At 31.0% G+C, this 15265-nt stretch overlaps 1 protein-coding gene across 1 annotated transcript in view; it reads right to left on the bottom strand.

Annotated features, from left to right (window-relative positions):
- LOC105834509 (dipeptidase 1) overlaps nucleotides 1–14871 on the bottom strand; it is a 112131-nt gene extending 97260 nt beyond the window's left edge. The window contains exon 1 of the mRNA XM_012677048.3: nucleotides 14216–14871. Within this exon, the coding sequence (XP_012532502.1) occupies nucleotides 14216–14221 (6 nt within the window). The 5' untranslated portion in view covers nucleotides 14222–14871. The remainder of the gene's footprint in view (nucleotides 1–14215) is intronic.
- Nucleotides 14872–15265: the final 394 nt, after the last annotated feature.

The raw sequence follows: 15265 nt of genomic DNA on the forward strand, positions 1-15265 counted from the left end.
GTTCTAATTAATTATATAACCGGAACATTATAGAAACATATTGTACGCGTCCCGAACTATATGAGAATTACGTTAAAATAATTAGATCTGTCGATATTCGATTAGCACTTGTCGTGTAGCCTTAGAAATTCAAGTTTTTCAAGCATAATAATTGTTTAAAAAATGTTCTAATTAATTACATCACCGGAACTTTATAGAAACATATTGTACGCGTCCCGAACTATATGAGAATTACGTTAAAATAATTAGATCTGTCGATATTCGATTAGCACTTGTCGTGTAGCCTTAGAAATTCAAGTTTTTCAAGCATAATAATTGTTTAAAAAATGTTCTAATTAATTATATAACCGGAACTTTATAGAAACATATTGTACGCGTCCCGAACTATATGAGAATTACGTTAAAATACATAGATCTGTCGATATTCGATTAGCACTTGTCGTGTAGCCTCAAAAATTCAAGTTTTTTGGGCAAAATAATTGTTTAAAAAATGTTTTAATTAATTATATCACCTGAACTTTATAGAAACATATTGTAAGCGTCCCGAACTATATGAGAATTACGTTAAAATAATTAGATCTGTCGATATTCGATTAGCACTTGTCGTGTAGCCTTAGAAATTCAAGTTTTTCAAGCATAATAATTGTTTAAAAAATGTTCTAATTAATTATATCACCGGAACTTTATAGAAACATATTGTACGCGTCCCGAACTATATGAGAATTACGTTAAAATACATAGATCTGTCGATATTCGATTAGCACTTGTCGTGTAGCCTCAAAAATTCAAGTTTTTTGGGCAAAATAATTGTTTAAAAAATGTTTTAATTAATTATATCACCTGAACTTTATAGAAACATATTGTAAGCGTCCCGAACTATATGAGAATTACGTTAAAATAATTAGATCTGTCGATATTCGATTAGCACTTGTCGTGTAGCCTTAGAAATTCAAGTTTTTCAAGCATAATAATTGTTTAAAAAATGTTTTAATTAATTATATCACCGGAACTTTATAGAAACATATTGTACGCGTCCCGAACTATATGAGAATTACGTTAAAATACATAGATCTGTCAATATTCGATTAGCACTTGTCGTGTAGCCTCAAAAATTCAAGTTTTTTGGGCAAAATAATTGTTTAAAAAATGTTCTAATTAATTATATCACCGGAACTTTATAGAAACATATTGTACGCGTCCCGAACTATATGAGAATTACGTTAAAATAATTAGATCTGTCGATATTCGATTAGCACTTGTCGTGTAGCCTTAGAAATTCAAGTTTTTCAAGCAAAATAATTGTTTAAAAAATGTTCTAATTAATTATATCACCGGAACTTTATAGAAACATATTGTACGCGTCCCGAACTATATGAGAATTACGTTAAAATAAATAGATCTGTCGATATTCAAATAGCACTTGACGTGTAGCCTTAGAAATTCAAGTTTTTCGGGCAAAATAATTGTTTAAAAAATGTTCTAATTAATTATATCACCGGAACTTTATAGAAACATATTGTACGCGTCCCGAACTATATGAGAATTACGTTAAAATAATTAGATCTGTCGATATTCGATTAGCACTTGTCGTGTAGCCTTAGAAATTCAAGTTTTTCAAGCAAAATAATTGTTTAAAAAATGTTCTAATTAATTATATCACCTGAACTTTATAGAAACATATTGTACGCGTCCCGAACTATATGAGAATTACGTTAAAATACATAGATCTGTCGATATTCGATTAGCACTTGTCGTGTAGCCTCAAAAATTCAAGTTTTTTGGGCAAAATAATTGTTTAAAAAATGTTTTAATTAATTATATCACCTGAACTTTATAGAAACATATTGTAAGCGTCCCGAACTATATGAGAATTACGTTAAAATAATTAGATCTGTCGATATTCGATTAGCACTTGTCGTGTAGCCTTAGAAATTCAAGTTTTTCAAGCATAATAATTGTTTAAAAAATGTTCTAATTAATTATATCACCGGAACTTTACAAAAACATATTGTACGCGTCCCGAACTATATGAGAATTACGTTAAAATAATTAGATCTGTCGATATTCGATTAGCACTTGTCGTGTAGCCTTAGAAATTCAAGTTTTTCAAGCATAATAATTGTTTAAAAAATGTTCTAATTAATTATATCACCGGAACTTTATAGAAACATATTGTACGCGTCCTGAACTATATGAGAATTACGTTGAAATAAATAGATCTGTCGATATTCAAATAGCACTTGACGTGTAGCCTTAGAAATTCAAGTTTTTCGGGCAAAATAATTGTTTAAAAAATGTTCTAATTAATTATATCATCTGAACTTTATAGAAACATATTGTACGCGTCCCGATCTATATGAGAATTACGTTAAAATAATTAGATCTGTCGATATTCGATTAGCACTTGTCGTGTAGCCTCAAAAATTCAAGTTTTTTGGGCAAAATAATTGTTTAAAAAATGTTTTAATTAATTATATCAACGGAACTCTACAGAAACATATTGTACGCGTCCCGAGCTATATGAGAATTACGTTAAAATAATTAGATCTGTCGATATTCGATTAGCACTTGTCGTGTAGTCTTAGAAATTCAAGTTTTTCAAGCATAATAATTGTTTAAAAAATGTTCTAATTAATTATATCACCGGAACTTTATAGAAACATATTGTACGCGTCCCGAACTATATGAGAATTACGTTAAAATAAATAGATCTGTCGATATTCAAATAGCACTTGACGTGTAGCCTTTGAAATTCAAGTTTTTCAAGCAAAATAATTGTTTAAAAAATGTTCTAATTAATTATATCACCGGAACTTTACAGAAACATATTGTACGCGTCCCAAACTATATGAGAATTACGTTCAAATAAATAGATCTGTCGATATTCGATTAGCACTTGTCGTGTAGCTTTAGAAATTCAAGTTTTTCAAGCAAAATAATTGTTTAAAAAATGTTTTAATTAATTATATCACCTGAACTTTATAGAAACATATTTTACGCGTCCCGAACTATATGAGAATTACGTTAAAATACATAGATCTGTCGATATTCGATTAGCACTTGTCGTGTAGCCTCAAAAATTCAAGTTTTTTGGGCAAAATAATTGTTTAAAAAATGTTTTAATTAATTATATCACCTGAACTTTATAGAAACATATTGTAAGCGTCCCGAACTATATGAGAATTACCTTCAAATAAATAGATCTGTCGATATTCGATTAGCACTTGTCGTGTAGCCTTAGAAATTCAAGTTTTTCAAACAAAATAATTGTTTAAAAAATGTTTTAATTAATTATATCACCGGAACTTTACAGAAACATATTGTACGCGTCCCAAACTATATGAGAATTTCGTTAAAATAAATAGATCTGTCAATATTCGAATAGCACTTGACGTGTAGTCTTAGAAATTCAAGTTTTTCGGGCAAAATAATTGTTTAAAAAATGTTTTAATTAATTATATTACCGGAACTCTTTAGAAATTTATTGTACGCGTCCGGAACTATATAAGAATTCCGTTAAAATAAATAGAACTGTCGATATTTGAACAGCATCTTACCTTTAGCCCGCAAAAGTCAAGTTTTTCGGACAAAATAATTGTTTAAAAAATGTTTTAATTAATTATATCACTGGAACTTTTTAGAAAATTATTGGACGCGTCCGGAACTATATGAAAACTGCGTTAAAATAGATAAATCTGTCGATATTCAATTAGCACTTCACGTCCAGCTTTCAAAATTCAAGTTTTCCGGGCAAAATAATTTTTAAAAAAATGTTTTTATTAATTACAACACCATAACTTTTTTAAAAACTATTGACACACGTTTAATCGGCATCGCGGAAAAGCGACAACAATACTTCGAGAGATGCGAGTATCGATGCCATGCCCTTTTTTAGAAAGGATTCTTACTTCTCCCCCCCCCTTTCTCTCTTTCTCTCTCTCTCTCTTTCTCTTCCTCTCGTATATTTTTTATCTGGCTCTTTTTTCTTTTTCCCTGATTTCTTGTAATTATTTCAATCAGCTATCAAAAGTGACAGTTTGACAGCTGAAAATGACACGAAGTAGTTTGACAGCTGGAAATGACACGAAGTGAAGACAGTCACAACGCACTTAACAACTTTATAGCGAGACAGCCAATCAGCATCTCGGAAAAGCGGCAACAATAAATTCGATTCGATTTAACATCTCCTTTTTTAGATAGGATAGTTTTTGTATCAAATTATTACCATTTAAAATAATTAATAAATTATTAATTTTTGTTCACGATTAATAATACCAATATTAGCAATATTCAAACTGCAAATTGTTACTAGGAATTTTGGAAATTTCAAGAATGTAACATTAATATATTAATTACGAACTAATACGTCTTTTTCAATGTAATTTAATCATTATATCATTATAAACGATCGTTTTCCACGAACATTGTAACAATATTCATGCGATTAGCTGATACTTGAGCCAATCTTTTTATTCTTAGACATCCTCAAATATCTCGGAAACCGCTCATCACAAAATCTTGTTACTCCAATAAAGTCGCATTATTTGAATCGCGCTCATCTTTTTTCAAGAAAATCAATTTCCGCGAATAGGACGAGGGAGGCTAGCTACATTTAAATCCTTATCCGCATTTGTTAGCAAACTCGACCGTAACTTTCCCCGATATAACCTCGGTCGCCGATTCAGGCACATATATAATTCACCGCGGAATGTTCTCCGCTTATTTATTATCTCACTTTTCTCTCTCGTCGATGATGCGACATTTCTCTTTATTTTCCTCCGTTACTTTTCGTCTAAGCCGCGGCCTCTCTATCCTTCGATCGAGTTCTCACAGCGTAAAATTAAAAATGGTACTTCGCGCCGATATGATATTTTTCCATTTAACGTTGCATTTCGTTATTAATTTCGCCCTTGCCTTGCACTTTCCTTTCCTTCATCAGCCACGAGGAAATATTTCGCGGTCGCAGCGCGTACGAGCGTGTTCGCTAAATCATTTAAACATTTTAATGGAAAAAGCACCGGTCAGCCGTTTTTCCAAGCACGTCTATAATTCACCGGCGCGATCAGAAATTTATATTTCATCGCGGAACGAATCTCGCTCTTTTACCATAACGCTTTTACAACAGTGGAACAGAAACACCTTGTAATTGAATTACAATTTGTTGGAGCACACATGTAAATCTAAAAGATACTTAAAACGATAATAACAATTTTGTGGCAATTGTTTTTAATTCCGTAATAACGTAATTATAGATAAGACATTTGCATTTCCATAATTAGCGAAACATGTTTTCGTTACAAAGCAGATAAAACACTAAATTTTATTTCTATGTTGTTGCAAATTATTTTTTAAACATATTCTATGAAAAAGAAATGTTAAACACTATGTGATGCGGAATTAAAAAAGCGTAAAAGTAACCTAGTAAAAGTAAACAATTGCAGTTTACAAAATACTAAACATATGTAATGTTCCTAAATTATCCGCTAACAAATATATGTATGTTCTTTGTATTCAAGTTTTATGTAATGTTAACGGAACAATATATGCCTTAAAAAAAAAGTAATTACTCCATGTAGAAAAAATTATCTCTTTTTCATTAATATTAGCAATACGGCAGATAATGTACTTCGAGTATTCGATATTTTAAAAATAGCGTCTCGTTAAATCGAAAGTATATTAAGGTACAAGCTTCACACATAACAAAATCCACAAGAATGGAAAGAAACTGGGTTATAACCCACGCTCTAAGTTTAAAAGTAGCACCCGCATACAATGATATCGTTTCTCGTTATACATACATCTGTTTATTCTTTTCATTTACGAACGCATAGAAATAATATTGTTATTTTTTTTCACAAAGATGACAGAGATGGACGTTCGGATAATAAATTATTTAGATTATTGTAGTTATTAATATGCTATTAATATGCTGTGAAACTTGGTTATGCATAACGTTGCACGTATAATATTTACGTTTACGGTTTCATTAAAATTTTACGTCGCACGCGCTGATAGTCGCGATAAAATATCTTGTGTATGGTTATTCAACGCTTAATATCCTAATACCTAGAGATTGTAATAATGAAACAATTCATTATTCAGAATAAAAAAATATTTAAGCGTTTTACGATGAGAGATAAAATTGATCGTAATGAAACATTATATCATCACAAGTTTTCCCGTTTCTCATTTTCTCGATGTTCCGAGAGCATAGCAGTGCTTATAATAACTTTTCAATCAGCTCTCTGATCGCCATGAATGGTAATGGAGCGTTCGTTCAAGCAGAACAGCGCGCTTATAAGGGGCTGTGAAAACTTTTGCTACGCCTGAGTTCGTTACAGGATGCTTATGGATACTTTGCAAGAAGCAGCGAGAATCTCTTAATCCTTTTCCACCTGTTTCCACCCACACGACGCGTTCGCACGCCCGAATCTTTTTAGTCGATTAACGTGATTACATTAAACATGCAAATCCGCCACAACGATCGGAACTTCGATGGTAACCTCTCAGGCCGGCAAGCAATTTCCCATACCTTTTTGTCGTCGTCAAGACTTTTTATAGATGTCAAATAATTGAAAAGGTAGGAAAGAAAAACGACGCCAGTCAGCATTTCGCTCCGAAGTATTCTTATGCATTACGCAAGGATGAAAAGGATAACGTTCGTAAGATGAAACTATATGCAAATACGAACTAAAGCTCAGGAAGCAATTTTCTTAATACAGATATCTTTACTCTGTTTATAATAAAATAAATAAATAATTATTTTTCTTAATTATTAACATAATAAAAAGTTTCCGCTAAAATCTAAAAATGAGAATCTCAACTTGAAACAATTTCTTATTTGCAATTATTTTTCCACCTCAGGTTCTTTGTCCGCAACATTATTTTATAATTTCTCTCTTCTTTCAATTATCTTCTTTTGTAAATTGCAGTGTCAATGCAGTAGTTATATTTGATGAAACTTTGAATAAAAGTTTTATGCATATTATATCGATTTCATTTCTAATTCGTACAGCACATTCAGAGTGGACCGGCAGAAGGACCGACTGCAAATATAACAACATATAATTTCCGGCGACCCAATTCGCCGAAAATGTAAGAGGATTATGAAAACGCGGCGCGCTCGCGAGAGTCCGAATGATTATTCGTATTCGTGCTGGCGAACCCAAATAAATTACTTGCGGTTCTAGTTGGAACGCTGCGCTCTGCCGCGCCGAACGATCGGATGCTGGGTCGGATTGTGTCGTAAGTAGGATTTGTGAGTTATTACAGTATTACGAATCCGCGCCACGGATTCGCCGTAGTAACTTAGATTCCGAAGACGTTCCGTTTAGACGCTAGCAACACAATTAGAAAAGTAAATCAAATGGGATTGAACGTATTAAGCACTTGATCGGTATTAGCGCGATGCAATTCGCAGCAATTTTATAACAGAGATTACAATTATTCGGATGAATGTGGAAATGCTTTTCTTACACATTTTTTTCAGATATAAAAATTGAGCTGCACAATAATATTAGCATTGCTATACAGAAAGAATCGTTTTGTTGAAGTTTTTAAAAAGAGAGCTAGATATAGATCTCTAAAAATAATTTTGTTCATCAAAGTAACTAGATAACATTCAAGCATTATAATAATGCTGCAACAGACTTTGGCAGCAACCAGCTTAAGTGTTCTATACAGTTATTTTTGCGATCCAATAAAAATTATTTTTAAGTTTATTTATATATAACTAAATTTTTAAAGCTTATATGAGCAAAACTGTCCTTCTGTACGCTATTATTATTTTTCTAAATTAGATGTGGAATAAAAATAAACCTCTTAAAATTATGTCCAAGTTGGAACTTCTTTGCAAATTTGCTTGGTGTGAATAGTTTAGAGAACTATGGATTGTTCATCGGAACGTTTACTTTTACAAAGTACGCCGTAGTTTTCGTGGATTATTACTTTGTGACGTTTCAAATCGCGTAAAAGAACATTTTGACGCCAGCGCAGCTTGCGTGGAGCAACATGCACGGTGACACCGGGAATTTCAAAGTTTCTCAATTTACGGCTTGCCCTTATAGTTGCTCTAGACTAAGGTCTCCGTAAATACCATATATAATCAACCAGCATCTTAGTTCTCTCCGCTTATGCGGGAGATCAAAGATCGACGATGTAATCAAACTACGACAAACTTTGGCAGTTTATAGATAAATGCGGTTTAATTTATTTGTTTATCTTTCTGGCGCTCAGTTAATTTTGGGATATTTATCTTTTATATCCATTTCTACCAGTGTAAATTAATTTAATCTACTAGATTTAATTTAGTTTTTTAAAATTAAATTAAATTAAATTTTATTTAGAATTAAAGTGTAGTAAAAGACAAAAAGTAAATTAAACCGAGATTAATTTACTTTGGTAAAAATGTACATTAATAATATAACGGTGAAAACAAAAATAATTACTTATATTTGATCTTAATATTGTAAAAAATCATTGTAAAATTATAACTATAATAAGGGTAATTTTGAGACCAACTATAATAGTTGTAAATTTTCTCTTGTCTATAATTTTGCAGTATTTCAAGTAAAAATAATTTCATTTGTAATAAATTTGTTTATAGTGTATACATAAGTTTAAAAAACAAATTAAGAAATTATTGCAAAATTTATATACAAAGTTACATACACATAAAAATTTACAATTAGTAGGTCTCAAAATTACCTCCTATTATAGTTGTAATTTTACAAAAATTTTTTACAGTGTACAGTCTGTAGACCTTCTCTTTGTGTATTGTTCTTTTTATTAATTGTATTTTCGTTTCGGCCAACCGAAATAGTCTCCCATTTCTCGATGACGTTTAGTTAGGTGTATCATGCACGTCACATCTTTTATAGCACATTCAATGCATGTAATATCTCCTCTTACTACGTAATCTTTCAATGCAAAACTGCCCAATCCTTGAGGACGCTAATACCGGGACGAGTAAAATGCAATACATATGCTAACGATATCGCCATGCACGCTGGTGGCGATTTATGGACGAGCGATACAAGATGTTCCGCTTGAATCGGCGCGGATATCATCGAAGTGTGTCTCGACGGACAGCGGTGCGAGTATGGTCGCTCAGATGGAAAACGGGGGGATTTCGATCAACGAGGGAATACATAATTATACAGCCGGCATCGTGAGAATCGAGCGCTCACTCAGCTGTATTCTCGGCGATTCGGGACATCAAATTTTTATCGGTCAGGCCATCTAAAACTTTTATATTTGCATGTATATATTTATTTTATCAAATTTATCTTTTACCTACAATTCTTTGTTATAAAAATAATAATATTGTTATTTATATTATATGTATATCAAAAGTTTTAAAAGTTTCCAGAATCGTACAAATTATCTCATTCGTTTGCTTCGTTTCCTTTCCAACTAATATTGGAAATCATTAAAAATTATTTTATGGAAAAATAAATATCTATCATCCGATTACGCAAATTGTTTACTGTACTAATTGCATACTTTACGATACGTTATAAATTTTATATTTATTTTATATTTATTTGTTACTAAAATTTTTGCCAATAATTAAATGTAGAATTAGGTCGATAGATATTACGAGTCATGTAGCAACAGTCACGTTAAAAGCGTTATTCGCTGTAAATGAAAATCTTCTGATCATTTGCTCTGGGGTGCATTCATATCGAATAATTAATATTAATATAAATTCTCAATACATATACAGTCCCAATATAAATTCCTAACGTATAATCAACAAACTTTTAAAAACTCAAATATTAAACAAAAAAAGTTGTTCAGATTATCAAAGTTATTTGACATGGCTCATATTATAAAATTTTTAATAAATCTTGACGAAATATTTTTTCATATTAGATGTGAAAATTACTGAAATAAACGGAGATGTGATTTAGATACATACAAATGGTACAATAATAATCTCGCGTATCGTATGCTGGTTAACACATGTGCATAGCTACTCTTTATCTGATTTCATTGCATGAATGTTTATATTTGATACAATAGCATTTATATAGTTCAATATTAAATCTTCTGTTATATTTTTTGTTTAATTATATTCGATTCCAAATTCCGAGATAATTAAGTTGTGTCTAAACATTCAAATTTATCTTCATAAAAAACATCGTTCATATGCTTCTTTACTAAATTCTGTTTTCAACACGATACAATGTATTATTATTACAATAAAACCATTTAATATTTACAATCGTAAACGGATTGCACAAAATCTATCGAGAATCGGAATCCCGTTAATTCAATTACTGTAGTATTCATTACACTTGTTACACAAGTGTAACAAGTTTCTATATAAAAGCAGTTGTTATATTGAACGAAAACTTTGGTTTTGATGAGTTTTATGTACATAATTATGTATTAATATACGCTAAATATATTCTGTGTAATTCCCGTGTTAAAATTAATTATAAAAAATAAATGGATTATTTCTACTATATTGAAAGTGGCGTAACTAATTTAATTTAAGCATTTTCAATTTCACTTTAATAAGAATTGGACTACATTACGGTCTGATATTGCGTCTCTTTCAACAACTTCGTACTTAAACTCACCATTTCTATACTATTTAAGTGTTGACTTAATTAAAAGCATAATTTTAAACTAAAATTGTGTCAACTAAATCTTGCCTTGTCTATTTTAATTATGAAAAATGTATAATTTTCCCGTTGGGTGATAAAAACTACTTTTTTTAAATAGAATACCTTAAAGATATAATTCGTTTACATTGTACCTGCATCAAATCTGTATCCAAAAAAAAATTATTTAAAATATTTGTATAAAGCCCACTAAATCTAAATTATCAGAATAAGAAATAGCATAATATTATTATTGTCTAACAATTTCAGAAAACTAAATACATTGTTAACTTACTTATAGCTAACGCATTAAGAAAACGAATAATTGTTAAAAGCAAAGTTTTTGATATTCCGTTATACGAGCACATAATGTTGTATTTCTCGGTGATATGTGTGTACTTAGCTGTAAACGTTTATTGTTTATGTTTTTAACAATTTAAAGTGCGTTTTATATGTTACGTTAACAAATACTTCACTTTAGAAAAAAACATAAATGTAAACTGTATTCCACTTAATGTCAAAGAAACGTAATTTTTACTCGTGTGTTTAAAAAGCTCGAGTTTCATTTAATTCTACACCAAAATTACTTTTATAAAAATTGCAACTTCATTACATTTAAAAAGAAACAAAATATACAGATGTAAACTATATTTATGTCTACTAATTTCACTTTTATGTAAACGCTCACAGAATGTTGTATGGACGTGCTCCCCGTTGGTTGTTGTTGCTAGCCGCGTCCGACTCCAATTTGCATTGCTAATATAAATATCAAGCTTGAAATTCAAGGAAAGCTCGCAGATTCCAGCATTTACCGAAGTCCGAGATCAGTTGCTGATTATGTTCTTAATTGGTGACTTTTTATTAGCGTATCTTTCATTTTCATATCATTTTTTGCACTCACAGATTGCCGGAAATACAGGACTTTACCTTAATTACATTTTTGAGTATTTTCAGTTATACAACAAGATTGTAATTATGGGAAAACTATTTTACAAAGACGATGTTTACAACGCGAAACCAGATACTTGCAAACTTAATTCATCGCTTAAAGTTTTAAAACAGGATTTTTTTGCCAGACGAAACGTGTAATTTATCTTGGAGGATGTTTCGTCGACACCTGTCCCGAACTTTTCGAAATTTCTCGCGCCAACTGGAGCTTAAAACGAAGTATGTCGTGAGTGTCTCTCGAACGATTTTTTTCAACCTGTGTTCGAAACTATCAAAGGGAAAATCTTTGGCAAGTACCGACGCGTGTTAGCCGTGCAAATAAAATTTACCACCCAAGTTTACGACCGAACTTGCCTAGTATGGCGAGTTTCCGAGTTTATCATGGTATGCATCTTTTAATAGACTCGAATAGTGGTTCAGCATCTCAAAGACGATGTAGTTAAAAACCTCTTTAAATTTTAGAGTGATTTGTTGTAACTTTTTGAATGATACAAAAATACAATAAAGAAACCTGTTACAATGTACATTGAATTAAATTTTATTATATAAAAAAAATGTAAATTTTAACTTTCAATTTATAAGTTTACAATATGTAAATTGAAATAAATATAATTAATAAATATAATTTCTGTATATATTTTATTGTATATATTTATTGATGTATATTTTATGTTTATATATATTTTTATAATATGCATAAATATATACAAATAAAATATTTAAATGTTTTACAGAATTTAGAAGATAAGAATTTATGCGTAATATTATAGAGTTGAAGATAATTATTACATGTAAATTAAAGGAGTTATTTCAATTATGATAGTTAAGACGATACAAAATTTGAACGTCATCGATTAAGTCATTTCGAAGTACTGCAGTCTAGGACACTTCCCAATTTGACTCGGCTAAGTTAGTAGAAGTTATGCCACGTTGCGCTTCAACTACCATGGAAAATTCGCCCAAGGGTATTATGGTGTTGGTGTTACGGGGTCGACAGCAACGAAGAAAAAGAGAGAGTGAGAGAGAGCTAACCCACTGTATTTCTCAGATGACTTTAATCTGTTGTCACTTAAATCATTCCTTTTATTATAAGTTTCGTCGCATCTAAATGCATTTTATTTGGCTTTAAATTATTCCGTAAAAGCAGGTTAAGATTGATATTATTTTCTAGAATAAATTTTCTATGCAATAGACTGTGAAATCTTCTGCACAAATAAACATTTATTAAAAATATTTTTTTAAAAGATACAGCTTATTATGGAAAAGCTTCCAAAAACTTTTGTACGTATAATTATTTTTCTTTTGCAAATGATATGTTACATGCAAACTGAAAATAGACAATGTGTAGTAGATACATATCGAAATAAGTTGGTATTAATGTAAATTTCAATGGAAATAATTTGCTACCGAATTGTTCAGTTAATCAATTACAGAGATTAGTTATCATGAAATAATTAAAACTTTCGAGGAGAGGTGAAAAGTTATATTAGGTATGCTATGCGTGCTCAGTCAAAGGAATTTATAACTTCTGATTCTATCTGTATGTTCTGTGAAAAATTTTTGTGCTATTTTTAACATTAAATGAATAAAATTACCATCAGATATATTCATTTATTTCGCAATTACAATATCTTTTTTAAATAAAATAGAAATTCAACTCATTAATTTTTTCTTTAACAGATAACTTTATATATTTATGTCATATACTATGTCTTTAAATGTTTTATTTTTATATTATATTTTGTTTAAAAGAAGATACTGTTTATAAGTATTAAATAACAATTATTCTAAAAATAAATTAAATAACTCTGTGGCTTCCGTGGAGAAGTTAATTATAAAATTAATATATGTATATATGTTAATTTGTGAATATTAGCCATTATATAAATAATCTATTTTTTAAATAAGCATTTTTTTCACACAAATATTAAATATAGAAAACTTAATATTATACATGTTGAATCTCTCTCGTAAATTCTGCGCAAAGAAATTGTACATTTGCAACAATAAAATAAATAAAACCTTTATATGTTATATATAAGTCGTAACACGATATAATTATTATATTTCCTTATATTATTGCAAAGTAAGTTTATATTTACGTAATTATAAATTAGGGATAAGTTCTTTGCAAGTTTTGAACAATTGGAAAAAATAAATATAAAAATCATACCTCAACTTAATCTTTCAATACATTTTATAATGTTTTACATAGTACTGATTGATTTCGATCGTATTTCGAATCACGAATTCTAAAATATGATTTGGATATCATTGTTTTTGTAGAGTAAGAATTTATATTCACATAGTTCTTTTCTATTATTTTTAAGTTAATTTTCATTACTTTTAAAAGTATAAAACATTTTTCAATAACTCACATACTATAACATCTTCAAAGAATATTTGTATGATTGTTTTGAAAAATATATTGGTATATATAAAGTTACATCTAATTATAACGTTCTCAGTTCAAAAAAAAAAATTTCACAGGTAAAATTGTTCAATCGTGTGTAAAGAGTGTTAAATTTTTTCTAGATCACCCCCCCCCCCCAAGTCACACAAAGTATTACGAGAAAAGAACTCGAAAGACGAAGATTCTCTAACTGTTGTAGTGACGTCTATAAAAAAAAAATCTTTATAATCACTTTGCTCACCCTCATGGTCGAAGCCTCACATGGTCCCAACAATGCTGAAAAACGTCTTCAGCCTGCAGTGGACCCGCGTCTGTCACCCATCCGCCATACTCCGCTGTTCCTCGGAAAAACAACCGATGGGCGTCACTTGTTTCGTACGACGTAATTCTCACACCCGACCTCGACCTTCAACCTTCGATACCACAATCCCTGACACAAATTCTTACACGTCCGAATTCCGCGCTTGAAGCTTACACCTGATTTCCGGCAAAGTCCGCGCACTACAGAAATTTTTACTTTCACGGATATATGGAATATAATCGTTGCAAATAAATTAATAAAAAAGTCAAACGAGTCAATCGAACAGTTATTATAATGAATATGACTGCAGAAGCTTGCGATAACTTAACACTGCGTAAGAAAGCTTGTGGACGGTTAATAATTTTTACACAGTTTTCAGAACTTTGCTTGTCCCTTTTCGTGACATTTTCACGAATAGACAAAGATTGTAGTAGAAGACAATGGTCTGTCAAAAGCTCGGATGTAAATTCGAGAGACTATATTGAAGAAACGTGGGTGAAAGCTCTTTCGCGCGCAGTATCGAACGAGCAGCCGGGTTGATGCGAGGTCGTGGCCCGGCAGCCGGCGACTGGCTGCTGCTAGAAAGCTCGCAAGCTCGAGCCAGTCGGCCTGGCTAGGCGCAAGCTCCCTACTACGCGGCCTCGCAAACACCCAAGCGAACACACCACCGCGTCGCCCAACCCTCCCAGAGAAAGGGGTTTCTTCTGCGACTCGTGTCGCTGAGGAAAACGTTGCCAGATATTTGGCAGCTTGCGGCGCCTTAAAACTGCGCAGGGTGCACTCGATTTCTGTCGTTTGCGTGAAATTGATGCACGACGTAGAGAAATGGAAATTTCTTTGAAACCAATGTTATCGTGGTGGAAGCAGATTTTAATAGCGCAGATGTAGATAAGTTTTATCTCCATTCTCTCTTAATTACAATAATCAACATAATGACTGGCTAAGTAAGATATATATTTTATATCTATATGAAAAAATATAATATATCGA

Source organism: Monomorium pharaonis, chromosome 4 (genome assembly GCF_013373865.1).
Source record: "Monomorium pharaonis isolate MP-MQ-018 chromosome 4, ASM1337386v2, whole genome shotgun sequence".
NCBI classification, from domain to species: domain Eukaryota; kingdom Metazoa; phylum Arthropoda; class Insecta; order Hymenoptera; family Formicidae; genus Monomorium; species Monomorium pharaonis.